General features: G+C 44.6%; 1 protein-coding gene across 4 annotated transcripts in view; it reads left to right on the top strand.

Moving 5' to 3' along the window:
• Positions 1 to 18,773, top strand: part of IL15 (interleukin 15) — a 134,228-nt gene that overhangs the window by 75,446 nt on the left and 40,009 nt on the right. For 2 of the 4 annotated variants that reach the window (XM_075348286.1, XM_075348277.1), the window contains exon 5: positions 2,704 to 2,748. The exons of the other annotated variants lie outside the window; for them this stretch is intronic. In XM_075348286.1, the coding sequence (XP_075204401.1) occupies positions 2,704 to 2,748 (45 nt within the window). The remainder of the gene's footprint in view (positions 1 to 2,703; positions 2,749 to 18,773) is intronic. 4 annotated transcript variants of the gene reach the window in all.

Below are 18,773 nucleotides of genomic sequence, written 5' to 3'. Positions count from 1 at the left end.
CCCCTAAAGCCCACCATTTTTCATTTATTTTTGATGGTATTCTTTGGTGAAAAAGGTAACAATTCTAGTGGTTGTCAGAGATTGTTACATGACCTATCGAAGGGGTTTTGTGCCTTAGGGGTCCGATTACCTTAGTCTCTGCCCATTCCTTTGCTTCGGGTCGGGGGAGTCATTTCATCTGCCTAGGGCACCAAAATGCCTTGTCCTGGTCCTGCGTGTTCTGTACATTGCAAAAACTGAGAGATGGGGGACATATGTGGATTTAAGCACAACTGTCAAACTGAAGAGCTCTTGTTTGGGCATAATTAAAAAAAAAAATTCCCTCCATTTTTGCAAAGATCCTAATGCTATCATAGTCTTCAAAGCTAAAAAGATTAAATAAAAAAGATACATTTTGGACAACACCTTTTGAAATGGGTTTCTCACTATAGGCTTTAATCATGTGTTGGTAGGATATGTCATCAATGTCTGTATTATAGATAAGACTGTGGAAAGAGTAAGGGCGGCGTTACACGCACCGATTTATCGTGCAATCGCATCAGCGATCGCACCCGCTCCCGTCATTTGTGCGTCACGGGCAATTTGTTGATAGTCGATAACCCACGTCACACGTACTTACCTCCCAGACGACGTCGCTGTGGACGGCGAACATTGTCTTCCTGAACGGGGAGGGACGTTCGGTGTCACAGCGACGTCACACAGCGGCCGGCAAATAGAAGCGGAGGGGCGGACATGAGCGGGACATAACATCCCGCCCACCTCCTTCCTTCCGCATTGCCGGCGGGACTCAGGTAAGCTGTGCTCATCGTTCACGAGGTGTCACATGGAGCGATGTGTGCTGCCTCGGGAATGATGAACAACCGGCGCAGAGAAGGTGGGACGAAATTATGAAAATGAACGACGTGTCAACGAGCAACGATACGGTGAGTATTTTTGATCGTTCACAGTCGTTCAGTGGTTTCACACAGTACGATATCTCTAACGATGCCAGATGTGCATCACTAACGACGTGACCCCGACGATATGTCGTTAGCTATATCGTCCCGTGTAACGGGGCCTTAAGCGAAGGTTGAGACTCCAAATCCACTATTTTCTTACATTCTGACTCCAAATCTGACTTCTTCATAAATAGGCAAAAATTCAATAATTAGTCATAAAAAATTACTTTAGTAAAATGGTAATTTCCTTGTATTAGTAGTGGTCCAAAATCAATATAATAATATATCTAAACGTGTTTAAATTCCTATGAAGATTATTTACAGCACCACTCCATCTCGGGTTTTTTCAGCGCTGGAGTGGCACTTTAAATTCCCTGTCCCCTGTCACATATTCACCTTTTACCAATGCTGCTCCGGTCCCATGGCGCCATCCTGTAACTGTAAATTGTGAGTGGCCGTGACTCAGATGAGAGCCAGAGTGAGGCCAGAACGAGGCTCATAGACTTGCATTAAGTTTTAACCTTCGGCGTACTCCATGAAACTTTATAGCTGCTGGCAGGTCACAAATCACAGGAGACCGACCGGAGTGGCGGCGAATAGAAGATGAAGATGCTGGAGGGTGAGTATATGACAGGGGTCAGGGGACCAAAATTTAAAGCACCACTCTAGTGGTGCAATAAAAACAAACACAGGAGTGGTGCTTTAATTGAACTCACCAATATTAATAACTGGTAATATTTTGTTTAATGTCAGAAACAGAACTTTTCTACCAATTCTGACTCCTACTCCTCCCAAAACTAGCTCTGAGGCAACGCCTCCTAACTGTTGTAGTAGACCTATCATTAGAAACACAACAAGCACCTAAAATAAAACTGTGGTTTTGCCTCTTCTCTTGACACATAGCTTCTGACTAGGTGATGTGCACTGAGACCTGAGACAGGGCTGTGTTGTAATTCCTACATTCTGTGGGGTATAGACTATTGCTGATTTACGGTTGAGGGGGATCACGGCACTACCTAACAATGCTATCTGTTTTGTTCTATGGGCGGCTTTCCACGTTGCAACATCACACGTGCGATGTCGGTGGGGTCAAATCGAAAGTGACACACATCCGGCGTCACTTTCGACATCGTAGTGTGTAAATCCTAGATGATACGATTAACGAGCGCAAAAGCGTCGTTATCATATCATCGGTGTATTCTCCGACATTTCCATAATGCCGGTGCAGCGACAGGTACGTTGTTGATCCTCGTTCCTGCAGCAGCACACATCGCTGTGTGTGAAGCTGCAGGAGCGAGGAACATCACCTTACCTGTCGCCGGCGGCTATACGGAAGGAAGAAGGTGCGCGGGATGTTTACATCCTGCTCATCTCCGCCCCTCCGCTTTGATTGGCCGCCTGCCGTGTGACGTTGCTCTGACGTTGTATGACCCGCCCCCTTAGGAAGGAGGCGGGACGCCGGCCAGAGCGACGTCGCAGGACAGGTGAGTGCATGTGAAGCTGGCGTAGCGATAATGTTCGCTACGCCAGGAATCACAAGATATCGCTGCTGCGATGGGGGCGGGGACTATCGCGTGCGACATCGCAGCATCGCCTTGCGATGTCGCAACGTGCAAAGCCCGCCTAAGAATTGGCATGCAATTTGGGCAACTAGGCCTGTTAAAATCTTTTAGTTATATGCCATTGTATCTTTGGTTGGAAATACTCCTTTGTTTGTCATATTTTATAGTATTCTAATTGCTCTCATGTTGTATTTTTACTGCAGGACAGGGATTTAAAGCTGTATACTGCAAGTGTTGAGGATTATACTGTAAGTATGTAATTCTGATTTACTTTATAAGGGTGCTTCCTCTAGTTGACCTTTACATGCATTGTTTGGCTAAACTCATTGCATAGTAAACAGTGCTTCTCTTTCCACAATAAACCTGGAAAATATCCACTCACAAAACCATTCAGAGATGAGATTGCTATTGCCCTAATACAGGGGTCTCAAACTCGGCTGGGTGTATGGGCCGCACAGAGGAAAAAAAATAATTTGGGGGGCCGCATTCTTTGCAGGACAAAGTGACATTTTTATTGGTACCATATATAATATATATATATATATATATATATATATATATATATATATATATATATATATTGTGAGGTAGCACGGTCGGCTGCGCAGCAGAAGACACAGGATCCAGGCATTAAGGTTCTCAGCACACGGTTTAATGTCCAAACAAAAGTCCACAACAATATACATGTGCCTCTCCAGCAGAGAACTCAGGGAGTTCTGTTCACTCCCTCACACCCGGCACACCTGCCCTCGTTCCTGTTTCCATTTAACCCTTCCTTCAGCCTGTAGGGAAACAGCATTAACCCTGGAGTGGATTTACTTTCTATCATGGAGTGAGCACAACCGGGGCGAGACATACCGGCCGTCATAGATAACCCCGGTCACAGTCTCACATACCCCCCCCCTCAGTTCAATCGTGCGGGGTTGAACTCCCGCCATCAAACACGGGCCGCGGGACAAGGCATCGGCGTTGCCCTGCAACCCACCGGCCCGGTGTTCAACCGTAAACCGGAAGTTCTGCAGAGAAAGGAACCACCGGGTAATCCGGGCATTCCGTTCCTTGGCGGACCTCATCCAGACCAGTGGAGAGTGATCCGTCACCAAGCGAAACTGCCGTCCCAGCAGGTAATAGCGTAGGGACTCCAAGGCCCACTTGATCGCCAGGCACTCCTTCACTACGCTATAATTCCGCTCTGGAGGGGTGAGCTTCCTATTTAAGAAGGTGACGGGGTGTTCCTCCCCCTGAACCACCTGAGACAGCACTGCCCCCAGGCCGACCTCTGAGGCGTCAGTCTGTACTATGAACTCCTTCCGGAAATCAGGGTGTACAAGAACGGGCTGTCCGCACAGGACCTCCTTCAGGGCCCGGAAGGAGTCCTCGGCCTGCGGAGTCCAGCGCACCATGACGGACTTCTTGCCTTTGAGAAGGTCCGTCAAGGGGGCTGATAGTCCCGCAAAATCCTTTACAAACCTCCTGTAGTACCCCACGATACCTAGGAAGGCCCTAACCTGCTTCGTGGTCAGGGGTCTAGGCCACTTCTGGATCACCTCAACCTTGTTAATTTGGGGCTTAATCACTCCTTGGCCTATCACGTAGCCCAAGTAGCGGGTTTCCGTGAGTCCCAATGCACATTTCTTGGGATTGGCTGTCAATCCGGCTGTTCGAAGCGCGTCCACCACCGCTTGTACCTGTTCCAAGTGGGTCTGCCAATCGGAGCTGTAAATAATGATGTCATCAAGGTACGCTGATGCATACGCCTGGTGGGGTTCCAGCACTAAGTCCATCAACCTCTGGAACGTGGCCAGAGCGCCATGTAACCCAAAAGGCAAGACAACATAGTGGAAGAGACCCTCCGGCGTAACAAAAGCGGTTTTCTCCTTGGCGGACTCCGTCAGTGGCACCTGCCAGTACCCCTTGGTCAGGTCGAGCGTGGTAAAATATCGCGCCTGTCCCAGCCTATCAATCAGCTCATCCACCCGAGGCATGGGGTAGAGATCGAACTTGGATATTTCGTTCAATCTCCTAAAGTCATTGCAGAACCTTAAGGAGCCATCGGGTTTTGGTATTAGGACAATCGGACTAGCCCATTCACTCCGGGATTTTTCGATGACCCCCAGGCGTAACATTGTCTTTACTTCCTCCGATATGGCTTGTCGTCGAGCCTCCGGTACCCGGTATGACTTCAGGCGTACCTTCAGGTGGGGCTCGGTGACAATATCATGTCGTATCAGACTGGTCCTACCGGGCAGCTCTGAGAAGACATCGGGGTTCTGCTGAACCAACCGTCTGGCCTCTCGCCTCTGAGTCTTGGTGAGGGCTTCTCCAATCCTTACTTCCGGTTCGTCCTCTCCGGAGGTCGCTGGAGCCGGATGTGAACGACCCGAAGAGGAGGGAGATGGGGAAAAAACAGCCATCAGGCTTTCCCGTTCCTGCCAAGGTTTTAATAGGTTGACATGGTATATTTGTTCAGGTTTCCGCCTACCGGGCTGCAATACTTTATAGTTAACCACCCCGACTGTTTCCTTTATCTCGTAGGGGCCTTGCCATTGAGCCAGGAATTTACTCTCCGCCGTGGGGATTAATACCAACACCCGATCCCCGGGTTTAAAGGTCCGCACGGTGGCTTGTCTATTGTAGCGGCCGCTTTGCGCGGCCTGAGCCTCCTGTAAATGCTCCTTCACAATTGGCATGACCGCGCTTATGCGGTTCTGCATACCCAAAATGTGTTCAATCACACTTTTATGGGGGGTGGGCTCTTGCTCCCATGTTTCCTTTGCCAGGTCCAACAATCCCCGGGGATGTCGCCCGTATAACAATTCAAAAGGCGAAAACCCCGTGGATGCCTGTGGCACCTCACGGATGGCAACATCAAATAGGGAAGCATCATATCCCAGTCTTTCCCGTCTTTTGAAATCACCCTTTTGAGCATGGTTTTCAGGGTTTTATTGAAACGCTCGACTAAACCGTCCGTTTGAGGATGATACATAGACGTACGCAACTGCTTGATCTGGAGTAGCCGGCATAGCTGTTTGGTCACCTTAGACATGAATGGGGTCCCCTAATCCGTAAGGATCTCCTTGGGCAACCCCACCCGGCAGAACACAGCAAACAACTCCCGAGCTATAAGCTTTGCTGCAGTATGTCTGAGAGGTATCGCCTCGGGATACCGGGTGGCATAGTCAACGATCACTAGGATGTGTTGGTGCCCTCGAGCGGACTTTACGAGGGGCCCCACCAGATCCATCCCTATCCGTTCAAAAGGGACTTCTATAATGGGTAACGGTACCAACGGACTGCGAAAATGGGTCAGGGGTGCGGTAAGCTGACACTCCGGGCAGGTTTCGCAGAACCGTTTTACCTCCTCAAAAACCCTGGGCCAATAGAACCTTTGCAATATTCGCTCCTGCGTTTTCTTGACCCCTAGGTGGCCACTCATCAGGTGTTTATGAGCCAAGTCGAGGACCCGCCGGCGATACGGCTGGGGCACCACCAACTGTTCTACCCCCACGCCCCGTATTTCATCTACTCGGTAGAGTAAATCTTGCTTAAGAGAGAAATGGGGGTACCTTACCTGGGCACCGGGCAGCTGTGCCACTCCGTCAACTACTGTCACCCGACTCCGGGCATGTATTAACGTAGGGTCCTGGAGTTGGGCTGTCCCAAACGTATCCGGGGACGCCTCCAACTCCGGGATGGGCTCGACCATTTCAGCCTCTCCTGCCAATACCTCTAGGGGTGACCTATCGGGTTCACAGTCTGTCCCTATCATGGTGACCCCTACGGCAGGCGTCCCGGATTCAGGATTGTAGGGCTCAGGTCCCGGACTGACCAATATCTGAGGGGACTTAGGGGGTCCCCTCCATAAAGTCCAAAAATAGGGCAGATCCCTTCCTAGGATCACGTCATAAGGAAGAGTGTTAAGAAGTCCCACCTCATGTTGCACCTGACCGCAAGGTGCTGTGATGGTGACAATCCCCGTGGGATAGTCTCGGCGGTCCCCATGTATGCAAACCACCCCCACGGTACGTCCTGTGGCCTTTACTTTAGCCCTCAAGGTGGATCGCACAAGGGTCACTAAGCTCCCGGAATCCAACAATCCTGTAACCGGACATCCATTCACCTGTATTTGGCACAAGTGGGGCTCCGTCTCTGGGGAGACCAGGTCAGCGGTACACACCACCTGAGCATACATTGAACCCCGCCGGGTAACCCCACAATCCATGGGCTCCGTGGTGAGTGGACACTGGGCTTCCATATGTCCCACCCGCTGGCACCACCAACATCTAATGGGGACGGAAACCCCCTTGACGGGTTGTCGTTTAGGGTACAGAACCTTCCGGACCTCAGGAATGGCGGGCGCGGCCTCTGATGGGACGGTAGGGGACTCCTGCACCGTTGTCAGCGGTGGGTCCTTGGCCCTAGGCTTGGAGGGGCCGGACCGACGGGCGTTACGCAAAGTCTCAGTATCCTGTATCAAGTCCTGCGTAGCCACATGCCGCTCTACCAGGGACACTAATTGGTCCAGGGTACTCGGGTCACCCTGTCCTACCCACCGTTGAACGGTGACGGGTAAAGTGCGCACAAAACGATCCACTACTACCCTTTCCACCATTTGCGCCGGGCTCAGAGTGTCAGGCTGCAACCACTTTTTTACAAGATGCAATAAGTCATAGGCCTGGGAGCATACGGGTTTGGCTTCCTCATAGAACCACTGATTTACCCGCTGAGCCCGTACATAGGTATTCACCCCCAACCGAGCCAGTATTTCGGCTTTCAGGGTCACATAGTCAATGGCGTCCTCGGTACAGAGGTCCAGGTACGCTTTTTAGGGTTCCCCCGTCAGATAGGGCGACAATACCTCAGCCCACTGGGGGGTCGGCAGCTTTTCCCGCTCGGCCACCCGCTCAAACACCGCCAGGAACGCTTCCACATCATCCCCCGGGGTCATCTTTTGCAACGCTTGTCTCACCGCTTTCCGGACGCTGCCGTCGTCACCCGGTCCCGGGGTTGTTGCTGCCGGTCCGGCACGGATCGACTTGGCCAGGAGAACCATCTGTTCTTGGTGCCTTTTTTCCTGCACTTGCAAGGATTGCTGCTGATGTTCCAACGCCCGGAGCAGGTGTGCATTGGTCTGTTGCTGCTGTGCATTAGCCTCTTGTAGCTGTGCATTATTTTGTTGTTGCTGTGCATTAGCCTGTTGTTGCTGTGCATTAGCCTGTTGTTGCTGTGCATTAGCCTGTTGTTGCTGTGCATTAGCCTGAGCCAGCTGCTTTAGTATGTCCTCCATGGCGTCACCGGGTTTGGGCTGTAGTATAGCCGCTCGAATCCAGGACATGTGCTACTGGGTCACCAGGGATGGATGCTACACCTCACCGGCTGGCATGCCCCATCCTATAGTACTGTCCCCATTCTATAGTAATGTGCCCATCCTTTAGTAATGTGCCAACCTTGTCCCCACCCTATTGTAATGTCCCCAGCATTATCCCTATTCTATAGTAATGTTTCCCATCCTTGTCCCCTTGTAGTAATGTCCCTATCCTACAGTAATGTGCCCACCTTGTCCCCATCCTGTAGTAATGTCCCCATCCTATAGTACTGTGCCTATCCTAGTCCCCATCCTATAGTACTGTGCCCACCTTGTCCCCATCCTATAGAAATGTCCCCAGCCTTGTCCCCATCCTAAAGTCATGTGCCCATCCTAGTCCCTATCCTATAGTAATGTGCCCATCCTAGTCCCTATCCTTTAGTAATGTGCCCATCCTAGTCCCTATCCTAATGTCCCCATACTATAGTAATAATGTCCCCATCCAATAGTATTGTGCCAATCCTTGTAATGTCCCAATCCTATAGTAATGTCCCCAGCCTTATCCCCATCTCATAGTAATGTGCGCAGTTTGTCCCTATCTTGTAGTAATGGGTCAGCAGCTCCACTCACCTTCCACAGACACCGGAGTGAAGCTGAGGGGGCGGTCTCCGGCCCCAGATCCACAGTGATTGGAGAGATCGGTCACAAGGCCGGTCTCTCCAATCAGAGCTGGGGGCGGGTGAAACACAGGTCACCCAGCTCCAGCCAATGATCAGCTCTACAGCTGCCCTGATCTTGGCTGGATTTCAATGTTTCAGCGATTTTCAATGTCTGAAACATTAGTTGCTGTGATTGGCTGACGAACGCTGCTCAGCCAATCACAGCCTCCGTAGGTCCGGGGAGGAGACACCACCCCTCCTAAGGTCCCATCCTCCCCGAATCTAAGGTATTTGCAGCCATCGCAGCCACCGGGGCCGCGATTTCACCATGACGTACTGGGTATATCATGGGTCCTTAAGTACCAGGGAGCCATAACGTACCCAGTACGTCATAGGTTGCTAAGGGGTTAATGTCCAACATACACACACACACACACTCTTACACACACACACACACACACACACACCATTCTTCTCATCTGTCCCGCGCTCCCTCCGCTGCCTCACCTCTGCTTCGTGCAGCCCCCAGGCCCGTGCCCCTATTACTATCCCAGCAGCTGCAGTGTCACTGTCACTGATTTATGTGAGATGATTGTATTGCCGGCGCGAGAGCAACACATTCATCTGACATAAAGTGCAGACAGTGGCTGCGGCCCCTGCACCTGCCACGATAGTGACCAGGGGCACGGGCCTGGGGGCCGCACGAACTACCCTGAGGGGCCGCATGCGGCCCGCGGGCCGCGTGTTTGAGACCCCTGCCCTAATATGTCTAATTGCATGGAGAGACATCATTTGTCTATGTGGATGAGCCCATGTAGATTGAGATTGAGGCTACTTTTCTGCCACAGGGCCTGAACAGATCATTATAAAAGAATTCACTATGAATTCTTTGTTGTATCATTTTACTCATAGGAGGTCCATTGATCGAAGGAAACTGGAGGAACAGTAGGAAATGTTCTACTAAATAATTTAGTGACAGTAATAAGTATTATATGCAGGTATGGATTCCGATCACCATGTGACTAATGTAAGTAGACAATACCATCTCTTCCTTCTGGGTTAACAAGACAATGCAGAATTCATACTGCTAAATCAATGGAACTTGTTATTAATGAACTGCTCCTTAAAGTGAACCTGTTAGGTCCAATATGCACCCAGAATTACGAGCAGTTCTGGGTTCATATCGCTAATCCCTGCCTAACTGTCCCTGTATACACTAGCATAGATAAAGAGATCTTTAGAAAAAGTATTGCGATTTCAACAATGTCTTCCTCTGATATTTAGATTGGAAAAAAATCTCACAAGGAGGCAACAAGGGATAGAGGAAAAAGTGATTTCTACCCTGGGTCTGTGGGATAATTTTACTTGTAGCAGTATGTGGAGGGCATGGAAAAGGAGAGGAAGGAGCAGCAGCAGATGGATGGTGAGGTGGTAGAGGCTGCAGTGTGAAATTCATGATGATGACGACGATGCTTGCCATGACAACCAACTGCTGCACATTCCCATATTTATTTAAAACTAGCTGTACTACCCGGCTTCGCCCGGGTTAATAACTGTTGTTAACAAAATAGAATGTATTAACAAAAATGTAGTGTGCACACAAAAACCACAAAACAAATAGATAGAAAAATAATTATTAAAAGGCAAAAACTAAGCTAATAGAAGCATTTCACAACATATATTTCAACACCACAGATATTCCACACAGATTTAACTAAATTGGCCAAGTAATGTGCTCCGTCTGTCTCTTTCCAGGTCTGCCTCTTTCCAGGTCTGCCTCTTTCCAGGTCTGCCTCTTTCCTCGTCTGCCTCTTTCCTCGTATATGCCTCTTTCCTCGTCTGTTTCTTTCCCTGTCTGTCTCTGTCTGTCTCTTTCCCATCTGTTTCTTACCCTGTCTGTCTCTTTCTCCGTCTGTCTCTTTCCCCGTCTGCCTGTCTCTGTCTGTATCTTTTTTTGTCTGTCTCTATCTCTCTGTTTCTTTCTCCATCTGTCTCTTTCCAGGTATGTCTTTTTCCCCGTCTATCTCCCCGTCTCTTTGTCTGTGTCTTTTTCTGTCTGTCTTTTCCCTGTCTGCCTGTCTTTGTCTGTCTCTATTTCTCTGTCTCTTTTCCCGTCTGTCTCTATCAAGGTCTGTGTCTTCCACATCTATCTTTCTCTGTCTCTCTGGCTGTCTCCTTCCCTGTCTTTCTGTCTCTGTCCCTGTCTGCATGTCTATCTGTCTCTTTCCCCATCTGTCTCTTTCCCCATCTGTCTCTTTCCCCCTCTGTCTCTTTCCAGGTCTGTCTCTTTCCAGGTCTGTCTCTTTGCCCGTCTGTCCCTTTCACCGTCTGTCCCTTTCCCCGTCTGTCCCTTTCCCCGTCTGTCCCTTTCCCCGTCTGTCCCTTTCCCCGTCTGTCTCTTTCCCCGTCTGTCTCTTTCCCCGTCTGTCTCTTTCCCCGTCTGTCTCTTTCCCTGTCTGTCTCTTTCCCCATCTGCCTGTCTCTGTCTGTGTCTTTCCTTGTCTGTCTCTATTTCTCTGTCTCTTTCCCCGTCTGTCTATATCAAGGTCTGTGTCTTTCACCATCTATCTTTGTCTGTCTCTCTGGCTGTCTCCTCCTTCCCTGTCTGACTGTCTTTGTCCCTGTCTACATGTCTGTCTGTCTCTTTCCCCATGTGTCTCTTTCCAGGTCTGTCTCTTTCCAGGTCTGTTTATTTCCAGGTCTGTTTCTGTATGTCTCTTTCCCTGTCTGTCTCTATCTCTCTGTCTCTTTCCCTTTCTGTCTCTGTCTGTCTCCCTGTCTGTCTCTCTCTCTCTATCCGTCTCCCCACCGACATCTTATTACCTCACATATAAGCTTCTTATACTATGAATGTGTTTTGTTCCTATAGCAACCAATCACAGCTCCTACTAATAACCTGTAGTTCCAGGCTCCATTTACTTTAATGGAGGCATGTTTTTTGGAGAGTAACTATAAAGCACGGGGTTAAATTTTCCTGTCAAAACATAGTCTACGATGTTCCCTGGGTCACATGAGGTGTCTGCAAAATTTCGTGATTGTAAATGCGACGGTGCGGATACACTTTTCGTTTCACTTTTTCCCCATTATGTAGATAGGGGCAAAATTGATTGGTAAATTGGAACACGCAGGGTTAAAATTTCGCCTCACAACATAGCCTATGACGCTCTCTGGGTCCAGACGTGTGAGTGTGTAAAATTTTGTGGCTGTAGCTGAGACGGTGCAGATGCCAATCCCAGACACACACACACACACACACACACACACACACACACACACACACACATTCAGCTTTATATATTAGATGGTTTTAATATGTATATCCATTTGAATTGATGTACCAATAAATGAATTTACAATAAGCATTTGAGAAATGAGTCTCTTTTTCTATTAGATTGATAAAGATAGATAATTCATTATAATACATAGAAATAGATAAAGTGACAAAGTGAGCAATAAAGAGTGATAGACAGAGCGAGTGACAGAGCAATAGAGAGAACAACAGAGAGCGCAACAGAGATACAGATACAGTGTCTACAAGTAGTATTCAACCCCCTGCAGATTTAGCAGGTTTGATAAGATGCAAATAAGTTAGAGCCTGCAAACTTCAAACAAGAGCAGGATTTATTAACAGATGCATAAATCTTACAAACCAACAAGTTATGTTGCTCAGTTAAATTTTAATAAATTTTCAACATAAAAGTGTGGGTCAATTATTATTCAACCCCTAGGTTTAATATTTTGTGGAATAACCCTTGTTTGCAATTACAGCTAATAATCGTCTTTTATAAGACCTGATCAGGCCGGCACAGGTCTCTGGAGTTATCTTGGCCCACTCCTCCATGCAGATCTTCTCCAAGTTATCTAGGTTCTTTGGGTGTCTCATGTGGACTTTAATCTTGAGCTCCTTCCACAAGTTTTCAATTGGGTTAAGGTCAGGAGACTGACTAGGCCACTGCAACACCTTGATTTTTTCCCTCTTGAACCAGGCCTTGGTTTTCTTGACTGTGTGCTTTGGGTCGTTGTCTTGTTGGAAGATGAAATGACGACCCATCTTAAGATACTTGATGGAGGAGCGGAGGTTCTTGGCCAAAATCTCCAGGTAGGCCGTGCTATCCATCTTCCCATGGATGCGGACCAAATGGCCAGGCCCCTTGGCTGAGAAACAGCCCCACAGCATGATGCTGCCACCACCATGCTTGACTGTAGGGATGGTATTCTTGGGGTCGTATGCAGTGCCATCCAGTCTCCAAACGTCACGTGTGTGGTTGGCACCAAAGATCTCGATCTTGGTCTCATCAGACCAGAGAACCTTGAACCAGTCTGTCTCAGAGTCCTCCAAGTGATCATGAGCAAACTGTAGACGAGCCTTGACATGACGCTTTGAAAGTAAAGGTACCTTACGGGCTCGTCTGGAACGGAGACCATTGCGGTGGAGTACATTACTTATGGTATTGACCGAAAATAATGTCCCCACTGCCATGAGATCTTCCCAGAGCTCCTTCCTTGTTGTCCTTGGGTTAGCCTTGACTCTTCGGACAAGCCTGGCCTCGGCACGGGTGGAAACTTTCAAAGGCTGTCCAGGCCGTGAAAGGCTAACAGTAGTTCCATGAGCCTTCCACTTCCGGATGATGCTCCCAACAGTGGAGACAGGTAGGCCCAACTCCTTGGAAAGGGTTTTATACCCCTTGCCAGCCTTGTGACCCTCCACGATCTTGTCTCTGATGGCCTTGGAATGTTCCTTTGTCTTTCCCATGTTGACCAAGTATGAGTGCTGTTCACAAGTTTGGGGAGGGTCTTAATTAGTCAGAAAAGGCTGGAAAAAGAGATAATTAATCCAAACATGTGAAGCTCATTTTTCTTTGTGCCTGAAATACTTCTTAATACTTTAGGGGAATCAAACAGAATTCTTGTGGTTTGAGGGGTTGAATAATAAATGACCCCCTGAATAAACTTTTCACAATTTAAAAAAAAAAAATAAAAAAAGAAATAACATTCTTTTTTGCTGCAGTGCATTTCACACTTCCAGGCTGATCTACAGTCCAAATGTCACAATGCCAAGTTAATTCCGAATGTGTAAACCTGCTAAATCTGCAGGGGGTTGAATACTACTTGTAGGCACTGGTAGAAAGAGGTTTTTTGCCCAGCTCACCTGTGTGATGGAAGCCAGTAATCCTGGGCTGTGCACGGAGAAGAGGTTTGGAGAGCCAGTCCATGTGCATTGAAATTGGTTGAAGGATTTCACCAGCACAAAACTCCAGGCATTTTGTTCTTTAAAATAAAACTTCCTTTATTTTCTTATCATTAAAAAGTCCATGCTATGGTGGTCAAGCCCATGTCAGAGAGGACGCGTTTCGAACATCCAGTTCTTATTCAGTCTCTAAACCATCTAGTCACAGAACTGTTTAAAAAGGGCTGAACCCAAACATGTGATCAAATGCAAGGAGAGAGCAAGACAATTACAAAAACATTAACCCCTTGAGTTATATCACTCCATATAATGCTTATAACACTTATATATATACAAAGTATTTTTTAGCCAGATTAATATGCAAACATCAATTCATTTCTTTTATTTAAACCTTTCGGAAATCTTGTGCCCATTAAAAACATCCATTTTATTTCTCTCTGAAAGAGGATATCTTTCAAATTTCCACCTCTTCTAGGTAGTTGAATTTTTTCAATGGCATTGACTTTCATGCCTGTTAAATTACCTGCATGTGCGTCGCGAAAATGTTGAGACGCTCCTGATAATTTTCTGGTGGTGGCATTATTAACATCATAAATGTGTTCAGATATCCTCATTCTGAGAGAACGACAAGTGCTGCCTATATATTGTAACTGGCAAATAGTACACGATATTAAATAAACCACATGGTCTGAACTGCAGTTTATGAGTGACATTATTTTATACGTTTTTTTATCTGTAAATGAAGAAAATTCCTTCACATTTGACATATAACCGCATAGTCCACACGATCTGTGGCCACATTTGAAAGAGCCTGTGCTGGGTAACCAATTGCCACTGTTTTTTTCTTTTTTAGTGGAACCGCACCTATTCATATGATCACTAGGTGATAACATGGATCCCAATGTAATGTTCCTTTTTGAAACAAATTTAACTCCATTTTTTAAGATTTTGTGTAATGTGTCATCTGTAGATAAAATGGGTAAATATTTTTTAATAATTTTGATTACATCATAATAATTTTTACTGTATGTTGTTGAAAAAACAACTGACAATTCTTTCTGGGGATTATCTCTGGTTTTATTCATGTCCAAATATTGTGACCTACTCACTTTGATTGCCTTGGTTTTGGCTTTCTGGAGATTTGTCATTTTATACCCTCTTGCCAAAAAACTTTTTTCAATAGTGCTGCATTCTACCTCAAAACCATTTTGGGTGTTGCAACATCTCCTAGCACGGACATATTCACCTGTAGGGATGTTATTTATAACATGCTTTGGATGGCAACTTCCCGCATGTAGTAGTGAGTTGCCTGATATGGGTTTTCTATAAAGACTACAATTAATTTCTCCATTGTCACCCTTCCCATGGAATTGTATATCCAAAAAATTGATTTTTGATACATCATGAAAAAAAGTGAAAAAAAGATTATGGGCATTATTATTAATGTATGATATGAAATCCTCAATTTTTTTGTTTGGATTTTGCCATACAATAAGTACATCATCTATAAATCTCAGATATAATGCTATATCCGAGAAAAAAGGATTGCACTGATTAAAAATATATTGTTCTTCCCACCAAAACATAAATATGCCTGCTAGAGAGGGGGAAAACCGTGCGCCCATTGAACATCCCTGTAACTGAATATATCCTTTATTTAAAAAGGTAAAATAGTTGTTTTTGAGTAAAAACTCAGTTACGTCAATCAAATAGTCCTGTAATTCAAGTGAGTAGTCAGAATATTTTTTGAGCAAATCTTTCAACGCTAAAATGGCAAGGGAATGTGGAATGGATGTATACAATGATTGCACATCACAAGTTAACCAACTAAAATTATCTTGCCATTTCATCTGAGAAATAATATTCAACACATGTTTGCTATCCAGGACATAGCCAGAAGACATTTTAGGAAGAAATTGAAGGTGGTTATCCAACCACTCTGCTAGATGTTCAGTATAAGAATCTATACCTGAGACAATCGGTCTCATTTTTGGGGGAAATTGGTTTTTATGTGACTTGGGTAAGGCATGCAATAATGGTGTTAAACAATAAGATGGATTAAGATAATCTCTCAATTTTTCATCAATTAAACCCAAATGTAAGCCTTCTTCTAGAATTTTTTCCAAGGATTTTTTTATATCTGCAGAGGGGTCATGATCGACTCTCCTGTAGGTATCACAATCCTGTAACATAGTCAATACCTCCCTTTCATAAAGTCCAGTATCCAAAACTACGACTGCCCCCCCCTTGTCAGAATTTTTTATTATGATGTTGGAGTTTTTTTGCAAGGAAATAATCGCATCCTTCTCAGTCTTAGACAAATTTTGAACCATAGGTTCTTGTAAATGAGAAAGAGCAGTTAATTCCTTTTCTACTATGTTCTGGAAATCAGTCATCTGATCACACCTCGAAGGTATGGGATAAAAACTGGGATTAGGAACATTAAAGTGGGAAACCGCACAATGTGGATTGGGTCCGGCACCACTATCACTTGACAAATCATGCAAATCTTGTAAAGCCATTTGTTCTTTAAATGACATAGGAGAGAAAAAAATGTCAGCTGATGCATTTGAAACATTAGGAACATTAACCTCATTTTCATCGTGAAAGAAGTGTTTTTTTACTGTTAATTTTCGGATAAACTTATTAACATCTAGTATTGTTTTAAAAAGATCAAACCTCTTGTTGGGAACAAAATTTAAACCCCTTTTCAAAACACTAATTTCACTGCTGTTTAAAATGCATGCCGACATATTTATAACAGAAAAATTATTATTATCAATATTCATTTCCTTTTCCCCCTCGTGAAATGATTGTGTTGGTACACATGACTTTCTATGTTTGCGGCCGCTCCTCCTTGTTTTTTTCGATTTTTTTTGAAAAAACGGCTGGTTTTTCAAGTTTTTTGACACACTTGAAGAAGTGGATGGGGTGTCAAAATTATTATTGGACGTGTCAGTATTATAGTCTGTAGAGTCCACATCAGTCGTTTCAAAGTCCGTAGAAGAAAAATTGACACGAGTAGAATTGTTGCATCTTTTATGATTTTTCAATATGGATCTGGGACCAGCTTGGAAAAATCTCCTGGAATTATGCTTTTTTCTCGGATATAGCATTATATCTGAGATTTATAGATGATGTACTTATTGTATGGCAAAATCCAAACAAAAAAAATTGAGGATTTCATATCATACATTAATAATAATGCCCATAATCTTTTTTTCACTTTTTTTCATGATGTATCAAAAATCAATTTTTTGGATATACAATTCCATGGGAAGGGTGACAATGGAGAAATTAATTGTAGTCTTTATAGAAAACCCATATCAGGCAACTCACTACTACATGCGGGAAGTTGCCATCCAAAGCATGTTATAAATAACATCCCTACAGGTGAATATGTCCGTGCTAGGAGATGTTGCAACACCCAAAATGGTTTTGAGGTAGAATGCAGCACTATTGAAAAAAGTTTTTTGGCAAGAGGGTATAAAATGACAAATCTCCAGAAAGCCAAAACCAAGGCAATCAAAGTGAGTAGGTCACAATATTTGGACATGAATAAAACCAGAGATAATCCCCAGAAAGAATTGTCAGTTGTTTTTTCAACAACATACAGTAAAAATTATTATGATGTAATCAAAATTATTAAAAAATATTTACCCATTTTATCTACAGATGACACATTACACAAAATCTTAAAAAATGGAGTTAAATTTGTTTCAAAAAGGAACATTACATTGGGATCCATGTTATCACCTAGTGATCATATGAATAGGTGCGGTTCCACTAAAAAAGAAAAAAACACTGGCAATTGGTTACCCAGCACAGGCTCTTTCAAATGTGGCCACAGATCGTGTGGACTATGCGGTTATATGTCAAATGTGAAGGAATTTTCTTCATTTACAGATAAATAAACGTATAAAATAATGTCACTCATAAACTGCAGTTCAGACCATGTGGTTTATTTAATATCGTGTACTATTTGCCAGTTACAATATATAGGCAGCACTTGTCGTTCTCTCAGAAAGAGGATATCTGAACACATTTATGATGTTAATAATGCCACCACCAGAAAATTATCAGGAGCGTCTCAACATTTTCGCGACGCACATGCAGGTAATTTAACAGGCATGAAAGTCAATGCCATTGAAAAAATTCAACTACCTAGAAGGGGTGGAAATTTGAAAGATATCCTCTTTCAGAGAGAAATAAAATGGATGTTTTTAATGGGCACAAGATTTCCGAAAGGTTTAAATAAAAGAAATGAATTGATGTTTGCATATTAATCTGGCTAAAAAAATACTTTGTATATATATAAGTGTTATAAGCATTATATGGAGTGATATAACTCAAGGGGTTAATGTTTTTGTAATTGTCTTGCTCTCTCCTTGCATTTGATCACATGTTTGGGTTCAGCCCTTTTTAAACAGTTCTGTGACTAGATGGTTTAGAGACTGAATAAGAACTGGATGTTCGAAACGCGTCCTCTCTGACATGGGCTTGACCACCATAGCATGGACTTTTTAATGATAAGAAAATAAAGGAAGTTTTATTTTAAAGAACAAAATGCCTGGAGTTTTGTGCTGGTGAAATCCTTCAACCAATTACTTGTAGGCACTGTATATCTACGTCAGAACTACATGGGTATTTTTATATATATATATATATATATAAATATATATATATATATATATATATATATATACTGTATGTGTGTGTATGTATGTGTATATATATATATATATATATATATATATATATATATATAAAATATATTTTTGAAATAAAGGTTGTAGACCAGCTCACCTGTCTGAGCTCAAGCCCCGGCGTCCTTGTTCTCCTTATTGCACGGACCCGAACTGAACAGTTTTGTCTTGGGACCGTGAAGAAGGCGGCTGCGTCCGCCGAAACGCGTAGTCCATACTGCATATACCTTGCGCTTAACAACTTGTCAAGAGCTCTGGAATTTTTTATTCTTAGATAATAAAGTCAGAGAAAAAAAAACCAAAAAAACTTTTGTTGCCCTTTGGAGTCATTCTGCCTTGCTGGATCCTTCTTCAGCTTGTTCTACATATATATATATATATATATATATATATATATATATATAAAATACCCATG

This window comes from Anomaloglossus baeobatrachus, chromosome 1, assembly GCF_048569485.1.
Source record: "Anomaloglossus baeobatrachus isolate aAnoBae1 chromosome 1, aAnoBae1.hap1, whole genome shotgun sequence".
NCBI classification, from domain to species: Eukaryota; Metazoa; Chordata; class Amphibia; order Anura; family Aromobatidae; genus Anomaloglossus; species Anomaloglossus baeobatrachus.
The sequence above is the reverse complement of the archived record's forward strand: the minus strand, read 5'-3'. Positions and strand labels throughout refer to the sequence as shown.